This window comes from Drosophila willistoni, assembly GCF_018902025.1.
Source record: "Drosophila willistoni isolate 14030-0811.24 chromosome XR unlocalized genomic scaffold, UCI_dwil_1.1 Seg41, whole genome shotgun sequence".
In the NCBI taxonomy this organism is placed as follows: domain Eukaryota; kingdom Metazoa; phylum Arthropoda; class Insecta; order Diptera; family Drosophilidae; genus Drosophila; species Drosophila willistoni.
The window spans coordinates 1,079,757-1,095,560 of NW_025814058.1; the positions used below are offsets into that span (position 1 = coordinate 1,079,757).

At 35.2% G+C, this 15,804-nt stretch overlaps 1 protein-coding gene across 2 annotated transcripts in view; it reads right to left on the bottom strand.

Moving 5' to 3' along the window:
• The window catches only part of LOC6642906 (transcription factor AP-2-epsilon), a 47,685-nt gene extending 44,551 nt beyond the window's left edge, over positions 1-3,134 (bottom strand). For both annotated transcript variants that reach the window (XM_047012255.1, XM_047012254.1), the window contains exons 1-2: positions 3,068-3,134; positions 2,915-2,962 (exon numbers count right to left, since the gene is read on the bottom strand). In XM_047012255.1, the coding sequence (XP_046868211.1) occupies positions 2,915-2,953 (39 nt within the window). In that variant the 5' untranslated portion in view covers positions 2,954-2,962; positions 3,068-3,134. The remainder of the gene's footprint in view (positions 1-2,914; positions 2,963-3,067) is intronic.
• Between the last annotated feature and the right edge of the window lie 12,670 nt (positions 3,135-15,804).

The following is a 15,804-nucleotide window of genomic DNA, read 5'->3' on the forward strand; positions in this document are numbered from 1 at the left end:
CGTCAACTAATTATAAAAAAAAGAGAAAAAAATGTGAATGGCATTGCGCAGGAGCCAAATTATGCATAATTACACACAAATACACCTCAGTGGTAGGCATCATTTGGCAAATCATTTAGGACTAGGAAATGAGTTGAAAAGTTGCAGTGTATTCATATTTTGACTAAACTTTAAAGGAAACAAAAACATTGATTATTGCTCTTTGTGGTCGGTATTAATTAATTTTTCGCAAAAGCGACGCACTGATTAAGAAATAAGTTATCTTAACGTACGGCAATCTTTTTTTTTTTTTGTGTCTGCCGTTGTAGTCGTCCTTAGTTCTCAAAGTAATCAGTTTCGCCAACTGCCGAGGATTTGTCACCCCCAATAAAGAACGTTTGATGTATTATTCGGTTCATTTGGTAGACAGGTCTGTGCAAACAAAGCGCCGCCGTTCAAACCACCGCAGACGCCGCCGTCAGAAGGAATATCAACCAACCAACGAACCAACCAACAACAACAACAACTGGCACAACTCTGCCGGTGACAAGAGACTAAGTCGAAGTGTAAATATAAACATAGAACATGGAAAAAATGCTAAAAGAAAAGACCGTTGTCCGGTTAACCATATATGTATGTATGTGTCTATCCCATATAACCCCCAAAACGCATTTCCTTTTCCTATCAAATAGCCACAAAAAGTTGTCAATTGACTAAATGTGTGAAATGTGAAAGAACTTGAAAGAAATGTCATGCGTAAAATGCAACACATTAGAGCGAGAGAGAGAGAGACAGACAGATGATATTAAGTTAGGACTTGAATGATCTTCTACTCTAATTAACCATTCAAAATTCAATTGTCTCGCTGTCTACATTATAAACTTCAATTTTCAAAATAATTATATCATTTCGGTTTACTAGTTAGGAAAATGAATATATTTCATCCCTCAAAATAAGCAAAAGAACCACCTTTTCCAAAAGGTTTTAAAGCAAACACACATAAATACGCAATGTACTTAACGTTTTTACGTGCTGAAAAAAGGTCGACGAGAATAATAAGTTTGCAGCAGCTCAAACCGGAAATATTTGCCTAAATTGTACAAATGTTGTCTATAAATTTTGCATAAAACTGAGAGTTCTATTAACGCCGCATTGTCGACATTGTCCTGAGAAAAATAAGAAGTGCAAGCATTGACATCGAATGCTTCTTCACCTGTTAGGTAAGATAAGATAAGATTAATTGAAACGTTCTAACAATCGATGGAATTTTAAATGTTAAATGAACTTTTCAAAAAGAATCCTTAGAGATCGCCTGAGCTTATCTACTTGAAATATATAATTAAGGAACATTGCAAAGGTTTTCATATCTTTTAAAAAAAATGTAGTTAATGTATTTCATATAAAAGGCTTTCCTCTAAACAAAGCTCTTAAAAGAATAAATGTAAAAGACCTAAGCAAATATGGATACGTGAACCTAAATATAACCATCGATTCTAAATTAAATTGTGCTTATTTAACGCAAAATCAAAAGAGTGCCATTTAGGTCTCAGTTATGTGACTTTCATAAGGACAAGCGAATAGCATTGTTTTTATAAACTATCTAATATATCATTATGTCTACTAAGGAATTGTTTTATAAACAATGTGAAAATGTCTAGGAAATTTATGAATTTAATCCCAAGTCATCCATAATTAGGATACGAGGAATATTTATCTTAATCTTTACTATTAAAGTTTTTCTCAATGGAAACTCTCTCTCTTTTTGAGAGAGGAAATGTCTGCAATGAAGAGAAATTACATTAATAGGAAAAACAGTTTTACAACTTATAAATTATTTAATATAGAAATAGACAGAAGAATGCGACGATATTTTAAATTATTTGTGGATGCTGTTGATCAAGAATATATTTAGTAAAGACTACTGTCAATCAATTACTATTGGAACATTTTGATTTTAACCTTAATATGTACATATATAGCTAACGACTATCAGATGCATTGCAATTTATGGTTTATGTTGTATATTAAAGGGAATAAAATAATTGATTTCAGTCATAATTTTTGTAGCATTTAGTTAAACTTTGCTTAACTAACACATCCATCATGAAACGCATTCAAGGGTTAAACAATCATTCTTTGGGAAAATGTTTGAAATTAAACTCTTTTCACTTGTGTAACAGATGCTAAATAGTATAGGTGGATCTAGGATGGGAAATGAGGAAAATTTTCTTCCAAAAGTATGTAATAAGCCGATCAAGAATTCAATTTTTGAAACATATAAAGGAAGTTTTGAAAAATTCAGCGGATGAAAGAAATTCTAAAATCAAGCATTGCTTGTTCACAATTTTTAAGTTACAAGGCATTCGAAAAGTTATCAACTTTTTGCACATATTGAACACTTCCAGCCTATTGCCTACTTAAAGGAGCTGATTGTCCCCATTTCAAAGTCCTAGATCCTCCCATGTAAATACAATTTCAAAATATAAAATTGCTTTTAAAATTGTGATTAAACTGACAAAATGTCTAATTAGCTTTCAAGGAACTGTTTTATTTTCAATAAATCTGTTAGTAGATAGAATATAGTGAATACATATTGGCAAGTTCTAGACGATACTTAGATAGGCGTTAAGTTTAAAATATTGACTAGTTTATATAGTGGGAAAACTATCTATCAGTTGGGAAAATTATAAAATTTACTTCCAACATTCAATTGCTTGAATTTTGTTCACTTTGCTTTTAGCTCTACACTGGATTTAAAACATTATTTTGATTCAAGTTTTGAATTCTATTCCTTAGATTAGACTCCTTTTTCGACACCTTAGATTAGAATCCTTTTGTGTTTTATATATTCAGTTCAACACACTGTAAAATGATTCCTATAATTATTTGATAGCCCTAAATGTATTATAAAGAATTGTGTTAACAATCAAATTACCTGCCAGGCATTAGCATCCAAGGTGGCCAAAAATGACATGTCCAGCTCCTACGGAAATAAATAAGGAAAAATTTGTTATAAAATAATTTACTACTTTTAAGTAAATTTGAGTATTTTGTATATGAGGGAAGTGGGGAGTTTATTTTTGTTCACCTTCCGACGGAAGTTGCTTGTGAAATCCAGTATGTCGAGTTATTCTTATTTGTGCCACAAAATGTAAAATTATGTAAATTGGTCAACCAGCCAGCCAGTCAAATACACACCACACACACATACACACACACACGCAGGCACACACACAAAAAACACACACAGTGTGTAAGTGAGATAGATAGATAAAGAGAGGGAAAAAGAGTGAGGGAGAAAGAGAGAGAGAGAAAGAAAAGTGGAGGTGGTTGATAATGATGATAAAAACGTATTTGCCGGCGGAACTTTTGCTTTTTTGCGTTACTTCTTCGACAACCCGAAGGTGTTGGTTGATTTTGTTGTTGTGGCCCGGTCCCGTATGTTTTCGTTTTAGTTTATTAAGAAAAGTGAACTATGAACTTGGACTTGACTTCCGACGCGCTCAAGTAAATTTCCGTACCGATTTCCTACACTTTTATCAAGAGGGATAACTGGACCAACTACTGGACTACTATGACTATGACTATGACTACTACTGCTGCTGGTGACTGTGACTGTGTGTTGATGTTGATCCTAAGCGGTTCGATGGCAGCGTCGTCGTCCTCAATGTCTGAAACAACTTCCGTATCTCCTTTGTGGTTTTCGGCCAAAGGATTTTTGCCAGCTTGATGCTATTCGACTACTACTACCAAGACCCAGCCAAAGGCTATGTACTACCCGGGGGTGTATGCAGCTTCTGTTGGTCATATTCCATCCGGTACCTCCAATTTCACCCAAGATAGCGCGCGTAGCTTTTCAAACATGCAGCTCATATACACATTCAAACATACATATATACATATGCTTCTTCATGTATATGAACTTATATATGTATGTACATACATACATATATATGCCAATGTACGTCTCTCTCTCTCTCTCTCACTCTCTCTCCCTCTCTCTCTCTCTCTCTCTGTGTATGTAGAAGGAGGGGACACAAAGGGAAGGGAGGGTGGAGGTGGAGGAGGAGGAAGTTGGGGGCAATCGCTGAACGCATGTACATGCGTACGTTTCGCTTTCGTATATAGAGGATACAATCTATATGGTAATATCTCCTGAGGAAATAAAACTTTGCTCTTGTCCCAGCCAAAGCCTCGATGCTGCAGCCTGGACACAAGCAAATACATACATACATCTCTACATATGTATATAGAGAGACGCACACATGAACCGACTGAATGTACGTACACCTTGATTCAATATTTGTAACACTCATTCCTCATATTCGGTTACTTATGGCCTTAGGGCCATTATGCGCTTATATATTATAGATACTGCATATGTGCAGGCCTCAAATTGAGGGAGTTGCGGATAAAGAAAACACAGCTTTAGCATTTCACGCAATAACACACATACACCCACCCACACACACACACCCAGAGAGAGAGAGAGAGAGAGAGAGATCTACCTCCCATGCCCCCACCACTTAAATGCTGTAACTTGTCGCCAAGGCTCGCCGACGCCGCCGCCCGAATACATATCGCTTTTGGGGATGCTGACAGATTTTCTGTCGAGCAACGCAGCGACAGAAGCAAAAGCAGCAGCCGCAGCAGCATATACTATATATACAAGGATACGTGTGTGTCTGTATGTGTGCAAGGATATATATGATAGATATACATATGTATTTGTACTCACCCCTATCTTACCCTCAATTTATCCCAGAGTTTCTCTCGACGCTGTCTCTCTCTCTTTCTCCTCTCTACATACATCTATCTCACTCGCTCGATTCTCTTCGAAACGAGAGATTTCTCTTTTCTAACCATTTGTATATAGAGGATTTACATTTTTTTTCATTTCTTTTCTTTTCTGTTTATTTTTTTTTTGTTTTTCGTTTGGTTTTTGTGTGGATTGCCGCCAAAGTGTACTCTGTTCACATTTGACACGTTAAACAGTTTTGTTACCCTTCCAAAGTTTCCAACAAATGGTCCACGGTAATATGGCCCGCAAATAGGCAATTCATTCATTGTCCCCGATTAAAGACATCTCTCTCTATCTCTTTCTGTCTCTCTCTCGCTCTGTCAGTGTGTCTGCCATTACGAAATAATACAAATTGTCTGGTGTAACAACACATACATTGATTCACACAACTCCATTCCGTGGCAGGATGACAAGGATTATGGGAAAAACTCCGAGCATTCCGGAATGAATTCAAGTGCGCAATTGAATAGCAAACGAAAACAATCAGCTCAATCAGTTAAAGGAGTAAAACGATCTTCAAAACATTTTGTTATGTGTTTTTTAAAAATTAAAAACCAAAAAGATTAATAAAATCAAACTACAAATTATGGACAAATTTATGTGAAAGTATGTGTCGAAATTGTCAAAAAACATTTCAAAACATAAATCAAATTTTCGGCGAAGAAAGTGAAGAAAAACTCAAATTTTAAAGGCCAACATTTTCGAAAACTTCCATTAATTGCCCGAATTATTTTTACGAAAAGTCGATCTATAGTATTGAATATTTTGCTAAACAATTTCAGAAAATTGCGAAAAAATTAAAAATAAAAACATGACAAACAAACAAATATAATACTTGGCAAAAAAAAGTGAAGATTTTTAAAGATTTTTCGCCATTTTTTGTTCTTTGTTATCCATCATTGGTTTAGTTTTAAAGAACACTTTCTAATTTTTGAAATTTTAGGACATGAATATATCAAAATTAATGTTTGTTTTTAAAATAATTGGAATTGATTCTTAGAATCTTTTTCAGGTGAATAAATATCGATGGGATAGAAACGGAAAATATTGATAAAAATAAGAGAAAAAAAATACTACTCATAAAATAGAAAAATGATCATATTGTCAACTAACAACAAAAAAGAAAACAAAAGTATGTAATTTGCTTTTAACATATGTACTATCAAATTGTCGCCTAAGAATGAAGACGCCATCAAGTTTGTCAAGTCATCTAAACAAATTCTTTTCATCATTTTAATGTGCATAAAAAGGCACAATCTATTTGTCCCTATAAGCATATCGTTTGTTTTTAGCGATTTTACTAAAAATTAATGGTCTTTGAGGTCGCGAGGATCATATAAGAAGATCTTACTCCCTTTTTGTTTGGATTGAACTTTACTTTCAAAACTGTTCAATTTATGTGTCAGATTAGTGGTCAATCATTAAATATTCAAACAAATAATAAATCTAATGTTAATGTGTTGGAAAACAAGCAAATCACAAATCTCTATAGATTCATATTCCATTTTTTCCCAATGGTTCGAAATGGCACACATGTTCTTATATCCAAAATAAATTGAAAGAAACAGGTAAAATGTCAATCAAAACAATCAGCTTTAGGTCATTATATTAGGAATGCAGGTTTTTCTTTACAATCTTTAAATTTTTGCTTTATTTTGAACAAATTCAAGTTTTGAAAAAATCCACTTTCGACTAGAAAGAAGCTTGCCCAAAGGATTAAGTTCATATACAGATTCATTTTAATAGGTTAACGTTAGCTTTCTAGCCCTGTTTTGTTTAACAAAGGACAGTCAATATATATATTTGTATTCTTTACAATCATAAATGATTTCCTCTATATACAAAAGTACCTATAAGTATATTCTTCCTAAGGATATATTTAATGCATGTGTTTAAGTGGGTCTAAATTGTCTGATCTCTGTTTCGTTTGTGATTCAAAAGGAATTTAAAACCAGAGGGCCGGGGCTAACTTCGACCGCGTCAAAGTTTGTATACCCTTGCAACTTTTTGGGTAACTCTTTCCTTACCTATAGCCATCAAAGTGGAAAAACGTTTTATCTAAAAAGGCTAATGTTTGCGAAAGAACGACCAACAATCTTTGCATAGGAAATAACGAAGATATTGATCAAAGTCACTGTTTTCCACCGATCGTTCCTATATGATATAGTAACCCGATATTTATCAAATTCGGCACAGTCATTAACAGATATACTAAACTAACAAATATTTAATTTGAAAGCAATCGCGTCAAAAGTAACGAAGTTATTGAAGAAAGTCACTGTTTTCGACCGATCGTTCCTATGGGAGCTATATGATTTAGTCACCCGATCTTGATCAAATTTGGCATAGACGTTTATATGTATAAAAAACTCACCAATATTAAATTTCACGACAATAGCTGATAACGAAGTTATTGAGAAAAGTCACTGTTCGTGACTTTTCGGTTTGTATGGGAGCTATATAATATAGTGGTCCGATCCGGCTAAGTCCGAGATATACAATGCCTGCAGTATATACAAGCCTACATGCAAAATTTCAACTCTGTAGCTCTTACGGTCTAGGAGGAGTTTGCGTTGATCCAGACGGACGGACAGACGGACGGACGGACGGACGGACATGGCTATATGAACTCGTCTCGTCATGCTGATCAAGAATATATATACTTTATATGGTCGGAGATGCTTCCTTCTATGCGTTGCACACTTCTGACCAAAATTAATATACCCTTTTTGCAAGGGTATAAATATAAGACTTGGAGTTTTTTTGATAACTTATTTAGATGAACGTTTTTTTTACAACAAGGAGTAGATGAAGGTTGAGGATCTAAGTTTATAAGAAGGGTTTGTCCTGAAATAAAGTTTAATAAAAAATAGTTACCCTTCATATGTAACCAAGGAAAGTTTTAAGACCAAGATCTTTAAAGAGAAGACCATTGTATCCGGCCTAGTTTCTTTTTACAAAGAAGATCCTAAATATAGCAAATGTCATTCAAATGAATAAGTCAAATGAAAAAAGGACTCTTGAAGAAAGGAATTGGGTCTGTCCAAGGAAAGTTTTAAGACCAAGATCATTCAAAAGAAGATCATTTGATCCAACCTTGTTCCAAGGAAGATCCTCAATATAGCATATGTCATTGAAATTAATTGGATTTGTTGGCAATTCAAGACACATTAAATAAATATCATAATGTATAGCTTCATGTCTTTCTCTTTAACTACAAAAATTTCTTTGTATGTTTTAAATACAATTAAATATATAAGAATGTTGAACTATCAAAACTTTGTGTATACATATGTGAATGCATTTAATGTGTTTTAAATCTTTTTTTGTTTTGTTTGGTTTTGTGGGGGTTTCTGAAACAACCTTAAATAACAATTTATGAAAGTATGCACATGCAAAGAGATTATAAATGATCTAACTTGGGTTCAAAATTTAAGGTCCAATTTGTCCAACAACAAAAACATAAACAACAACAACAAGTGGGCAGCGTCATTAGCAAAAGGGCCATCTCAGATGAAGGAGAGAAATTGAGAAAAGATTAGTATTTAATGACTTTTCTATATATTTATACGAACCTTTGGTTTGGTTTTGTTTCGTTTCGTTGTTGTTGTTGTTTGTATGCTGCAATTGCTGCAGTTGCCCATTGCCGCGACCTAAAGGCCAAAAAAGAGGTTGCGCCATGGGCATCATCAGAGTCCGCCAGTTATGGCTATGGGTCTCTATCTCTCCCAGTCTCTCTCTCTCTCTCTCTCTCCCTCTGATGTGGATATGTATGTATGGTTATGGTTATGAAGGTAACTGCCTAGAAGCACGTGCGTTGTGATGTTGCTGTTGCGCATTTATGTATATGAGATTTTGAAATCATATATTTATATTTCCACTAATTCATTTTTAATAATTTGTTTGGTTCCTCATCACGCCCCGCGCTTGTGTGTTAATTATCAACCTGGTTGAGTGTCTAAGCAGAGTCAGAGGCAGGCTGAGCAGTTGTGGCAAGGGGCAAGGGGCACGGGGGCAGGTGGCAAGGGTAGCGGCATGCTGGCGGTCGGTCTGTCGGTCGGTTGGTCGGTAAGATAAACGAGTAAAGCCACATATATATATGTATGTACATACATATGTATATTTTCCAGTGCAGATCTACAGGAGCAAGAGCAGGTCCCTCATAAGATGGTACACTGAAGTTTTGAGATTCGGGGGTGAGATCGCCTGGTCCGTAATAATTTATTGTGCACGTCGACTTTTTTTTGTTTTTTGTTGTTCTTTTTGTTTTATGTTGTTCTTCCATAAATCCCGTATATACATATGTATGTATGTTTGTTTGTCCCTTCATACATATGTATGTATGTATCTATGAACTGATTGCACTCTCTCATTAGTAAATGTTTCAGAGCTTGAGAAACGCTAATGTAAAGGATTGCACAATACAAATGTAGGAGAGTCCTTCTTCTTGCACGGCGTAGGTGAAATATGATTCTTTACTTATACATACATATGTATGTATGTATGTATGCATATACTACATACAAATGTCAATGACAGACACATACCAAAAACTGACTGTGACTCTGACTGTGTTATCCCAATTTTATGCGGGGCACACTCGCTCCTCCAGACGGAGGTGGAGCTGCTGATGGAGATGCTGCCAAAATGTTGCTACACAAATTCCTTTTACTGACCGAAGTACTTGCTGCTGCTGCTGCCGCTTCTTACTGCTGCTACTACCGCTCCCTTTTTGCCCCTCAGGGTCGCGTCCTACGCCTTGGCTACGGCTACGGCTATGGCTTGATCGCAAAAAGGAGGAGTAGAGCACATAGCGCAAGGGTCCACAGGCCAGGCCAGGGTCCATCCAACAACCAATGACCACAAGCAAAAAGTGGGAGTTGCTATAATTGTTTAATTATAGGATTTTGCTTGCCTGACTTTGCATTTTGTGCGCATAACATTTGCTTTCAGTTTCAAGGCTCTACCCTAAAGTATCGGGCATATTGCCACTCTGATGCCAATTGGTTATGTAGTTAACATACAAATTTCCATTTAGCCAGGCTGTGAGCTGAAGTAAGAGTATTCTAAAGTTAACTAATAACTAGAAATTCCATTGTACATGTTTGACACGTCTTAGAGAGTTACCTTTTGTTTCATATTAAAAAGTTTTGTGGCCAAATCTCTGGCAATAGCAGGAATTCAAAAAACTTTACAAGGGGCGCATTTTCACCCGATGCTATCTCTCTAACTTGGCTTTTCTTTGAACCAGAAATTATGATTCAAAACGAAATCGTTGGCCAAACGTACTGACAGACAGGACGAGCATATTTCTTAGGATTCATTCCACTAGGCAGGGAGTATAGATGTATGTGTGTATATTAGAACATAGATAAAATGGTGTAGAATAAGAAAAAAAAATGGAAAATTCTTGACATTTTTGTCGATGCAATCGTAAATGGCTGCCGCTGCTGCTGCTGCTGCTGCTGCTGCAACACCTTTTTAAATCGTGTACTGAAAATTATAAGCGCTATATAGCTAGCCCGTGCCAGACCCAATGCCGAGATGCAGTTGCCGAGTTGCCGTTGCCGTTGCTAAAGTCGATGCCGATGCCGATGCCAATGCCGGTACCTTTACCTCTTCTCTCTCTCTCTTAATGCTGCACACGCGCCTGGGGCGATCATGTTCAATCTTGCCAGAGTTTGCAGCCGTTTGTAGATGGGCTTCAACGAAAAAGCCTTTGATGATGAGGAAGACGCAAAGTCTGTGTATCTGCTGCGATATATCGAAGCTTCTTACTTCTTTACCTTGCAGTTGCTCCATACATACACACACACACACACACACACACACACACACATACATACATACACTCTCCTGCAATATTCCAGGAGAAACAATCGTGGTAAACCAGTCAGTCAAAACACCCACAATGAGCCGTCGTCGCCCTTAAAAATCGTCAGGGCAAATTTAGTGGCAGTTCAAAACTGCGTTGTCTAACGTCGCGAGGCAAAAACAAAAAAAAAAAGTGGCCCTGCCTCCTGCCTACTCCTTCTACTTCTTCTGCTTGTCCTCCTGTCCCTTGGCGATGCCAAGAAGAAGTGAAATTGATGGGCAGTTTGTACAATGCTGGAATACTTTAGACGTGACGTGAATAATGAGTACGATAAGGATCTAAAATTCCTTTTTGAACAGCGTGCATGCAAATTTTGAAGATTATGCGGTGATTACCAGCGGTTAAAGTGATTTAAAAGCCTATGCTATGTATGTATGTACGACAGACATAACAACTTTACATACGATAGATTATTTGGCAAATTATTTGAAACCCACCAAAATGTTCAATATAATGCATAATCACCTGTTCAAAGGTAGGGAATGAAAAAGGACAACAAAGTTCAACAAGCAAGCAAGCGGAACCCTTACATCTATCCAGCCAGTGAGGATTACGACGTCCGCACAGAATCAGAAAAGAATGCATTCTCTTACAGATGTGCTCTGTGTTGTTCGTTTTTCTTTGGATGGGGTCGGGGGGGTATTAAATTTGTAACAATTTGGCAGATGGCGCCAATCCACACATACGAGCGATTAAATAAATATATCGATTCGAATCTGCCACTGACTGAATGTGTATCCTTATTCGGTATTCACACAGTACCAACTTAATTTAAGATTGACAGGTTCATGAATGGTCATATTGTTCACTTTTGTTTGTATTTGAATTTCATGCCTGACAACAATTGCTCTTTCGCTGCCCACACAGTATTCAATCATCCCATTCAATTCAATTCAATTGGGTCCTCTCTTCCTCTCTCTCTCCACTCACATCACAATGGGCGAAAAAGCAAGAGGCTTATGCACTTGAGTAAATATTGTTTGGCCATGGGAAAGCCAATAGCGCGCGGTCTACATATAATTTTTGGGCGGTGTGTGTGTGTGTGTGTGTATGAGTGTGTGGTTCATTAACATTGAGATAATCCCATTAGAAAACGTTGCGGCAAGTGCAATTGCCTAACCACTCACTCATCGAACCACTGACATCCCAAAAATGGAACAATACTCACTCACAAACATATATTCATTTGGGTTTTTTTTTTGCCTCATTGTTTTCCCTATTTGTATTTACGCAAACTAACCGAAACGTAATTAATGCCACACGTAAATACTCCATATGTACGTATATCCTGTTTATGCCCAAAAAAATTTTAAGGCGGGAATGCCAAAAAGAGAGAAGGCGGGGTGAGAGAATGTCAAAATGTACGTGCAATTGCCAGAAGTAATACCAGATATCCCACCCCAAAAATCAAAGTGGCCTTCCATCTGTCAGCTAAGTTTATTCGATATGTACTTAGCCCAGTTTCTTATATAGAAACAGTTGGATTGTTTCCAAAGGATATCTCTTGATAGACATACATATGCAGTTCCTTGACCCTTAAGTCAAGTTATCTCTTTGTTTCTCTTACTGTGTCTCAATGCCATGGCGATAGAAATATGATATCTTCTTATTATGTCTAATAAGACATAATAATTTCACAAGCCAAATGTATATTTTTTTAGTGAAAGTGAATAAAATGAGTAAATGAATTAACATATTGATTTAAATACACAAAATGGCTTTGAATACTTTAAAAAATTTTAAGACTTTCTCATGAAAACTTTACTTGGTCTGTGCGACGTTTGAGGCCCTTTATTAAAATTTATTTACACTTTCCTGCAAATGAAGCATCCTCCCTCAATGCATTCATTTGGGGTGAGAACTATTCATACTATACAATATTTATTGATTCATATGTACAGCAACACTTCTCTTCTTACAATTAAAAATTTGTAAGTATGATGAAATATATATCCATATATAAAACAAGTCCCATCCAAGTAAAGCCATCTCAAAGTATTCTGGAGCCAGGGACGACAATGAAATAGAACGGCAAAAGAAAACCTCATGAAAAATTAACTTTTATCTGCTTATTGTATAGTTTTTTTTTTAGCCTTTAAGCCTTTATTAGTTTAAATGCCAAAAAATATTATTGTATTCTTATTATTGGAAAGGACAACTAAGAAATTATAAACTTTTTTACAACCTTTATGTCATAATATTTTCATAATTTTCATTATTAAAACCAATTTTGTTACTTTATAGCAAACTTTGTGTTCTTTAATTTGAGGTTTCTCAGGCTTAAGGTAGAGATTTGAAATATAAATAATACATAACCAAAATTTTTAATATTATTTTACATGTTTTTGTTATTTAAAAACTTAAATTTAAATTTTTCATATTAAAAATCTTGACCTCAAGCTAGAGAAACCTTAAATTAAATAATCCTGATCTAAACATGTGGAAATCCAAATTATTCCAACAAAGAGTCACATAATTTCTCCAAATTGATTAAAAATTTTATCAATAACAATCTATTTCAAACCTTATTAGCAAACCTTTAAAACCTTATTAGCAAAAAGATGTCCTAACTAAAGGTTAACTTGTATAATAATAAATATATAGAGGAAATTCAAAAGGAATAATCAATTTCTATATACCATGGCAAGGAAAAGTCACCAACTTGAATTTATAATTCAGATTTCCTATTTTCTATGTTTAATAATTTTACAAATATTGAAAACTGTATGAATATTTTTCCCACGTATGAAAGTCAAGTTGTTTTACAGGTGCAGAAATAAAAGAAAAAAGTTCACTGCTTCGCATTAAATTTCGCATCTTAAATGTTAGCCCAACCGCAAAATCAGATTGAATCAGAATATTGATTTTGGAATAAATTTTGAAAAATAAATCGAATTGAATTTTAAATGTTTGCTTGGTGAACTCGACGAGTTTGATTGAATATAAAGTGCCCACCTATAAAAAAAAAGAAGAAAAAAAAAGAAAAGTGGCTTGTGCCTACTACTGGATTGACGATAGGATTATTTTCTATGTTTAACTGTGGCCCTCACCCACTTACTCGCTCAGTCAGTCACTCACTCAGGGCTAATTGGGGGTGTAATAGTGCTATTAAACGCTCCAAATGACAGCACCCCTCTCTTGATCGGTGATGGTGAAATGGTGTGTGTCTGTGTGTTGTGTGTGTGGGCCAAAGGTAACACCACATTAGCATTTACAATTATCTCTAGCCAGCAGCAACCCTCTATCAAGAATTGGTGGTTAAGGTTTCGGGTTGGTACCGCAGACAACCAACAACAGTTCAAACTCAATTGAAAAAGAAAAAAGGGTATTTTATTTTTTTTTTTTGCCATTCATTCTTCCTTTCGGTTTTTAATGACCGGTATGGCAAAGGCAATGCCAACACTTGACAAGTGCATCGAGGAAATATATGTTAATGCAAATGTATACATAATTATAAGTATCGTATATGTGCACAATTCCAACGGAGAGTGGACAACATTGTTACTGTCGTTGCTCGAGAGATTAGCCTCTTTGAATGGAATATACCCACAACAACAGGCGAGAAGCGAGAAGACCGACAGATTGCGTTAAATGACGTGAATTTTGACAGATGGTTATTTTTCATTTTTGTTTTTTGATCTAACAATTTGTGTGTTCAAATTTAAAAGTGTTTTGTTATCCTCCACTGAACTTTATTTGACAAATAGGTAATTTAAATTTAACACACAACAACAAAAAGAAGAAAAAAAATGAAATAAAAGAAAAAGGGTAAAGAATGACAGATTAAAAGGGGGTTTATATACTTATAGATGTTGCATGTTGCTATTGGAAATCCTCTGATGCTCTGATGTCAATTTAATATTGTCACAATATTTGGAATTAATCCAGGCTTCTAAAGTGCTTTGAAATGTTAAGATTTTGTTGAGTACAACGGCTTAAGAGATCTCGCACTTTCTCTAACTCATCAAATTGAAACCTGAGCATCGTATTCACTTGAAGAAAAAAAAATCATAATCATAATCAATAGCCAAAAACTCTATAGTAATCATAAATCCCCCTCCAACCCATCAAGAGCAAATTATGGGTTACCACATGTTGGCGGAATTTTGCGGGTAGGAAAAAACGACCACGGGCGATTCATTTTTTTACGCCACCCGGGGGTGTTGCCGCTTGATGGGGAAATTTGTGTATCGGCAAATTGTCACGTATCCTCTTTACACTCTCACTCGGTCCCACATCGTTCTTTAACAAGGGCACGTTAAAAAAGTGTGTCTGTGTGTGTGTGTGTGAGTGTTGAAGAGGGGACATCTTTTCCCCGTGCTAAATATAAGGAAATTGTAATTAGAATTTCATGTTGCAACCACTTGGCATGCATCCATGACCAACGTTAAGTTGGGGTGGCCCGTGGTTAAGCGACCGTGTAATTTACAATTTTTTCTGGTTACCCACGCCTTTTACTATCTTCAAACATTTTAATTGTGGTTTGATATATGTATGTATATGTAGGTTGGCATGTAGATTCTTATATAACTATTTGATTTAACATGCATATGTATAGATTGATTACTTTTATAAAACCAATGATTATGACTTGTCAAAAGACTTTTACAATTTGTACTATGGACTCATTTTTAAATTATTAATGCTGATAGAATCCATAGTCAAATTATTGAACATCTTGTTGATATCTAACAAATAGAAACAATTAAGTTTTATTGTTCTTTTTGGGCACTTACTATTTAATAGTAGATAGAATAATAAATAAACGGAAATTTAAGCTAAATATTAAAATATTGACCTCAACATTAATATAAATGATTTAATAATTGGCTCTACTAGATAAACCGTCTGGCCAAATGCATCATTGATTAAAGACTAAGAAAAAGACTGATTGGCATACGGTCAATGAAAGGAATATATATACATGTATATTTTATATTAAATCTGGAAATATTTACTTTTAATTCTATAAGAGGTCGCTATTATATAGGGTAAAGGATAGGATTCGAAAATTGTAATTATTTTTAAAGCATGTCAGAAAGAATAAATCAATATGGTAATTATAGATAACTTACACATAGAACTATTCGTTGTTTCCCAGTTATTAGAAAATACAACTTATTTTTGAGTGTTAGTTAGGTAGTTGTTA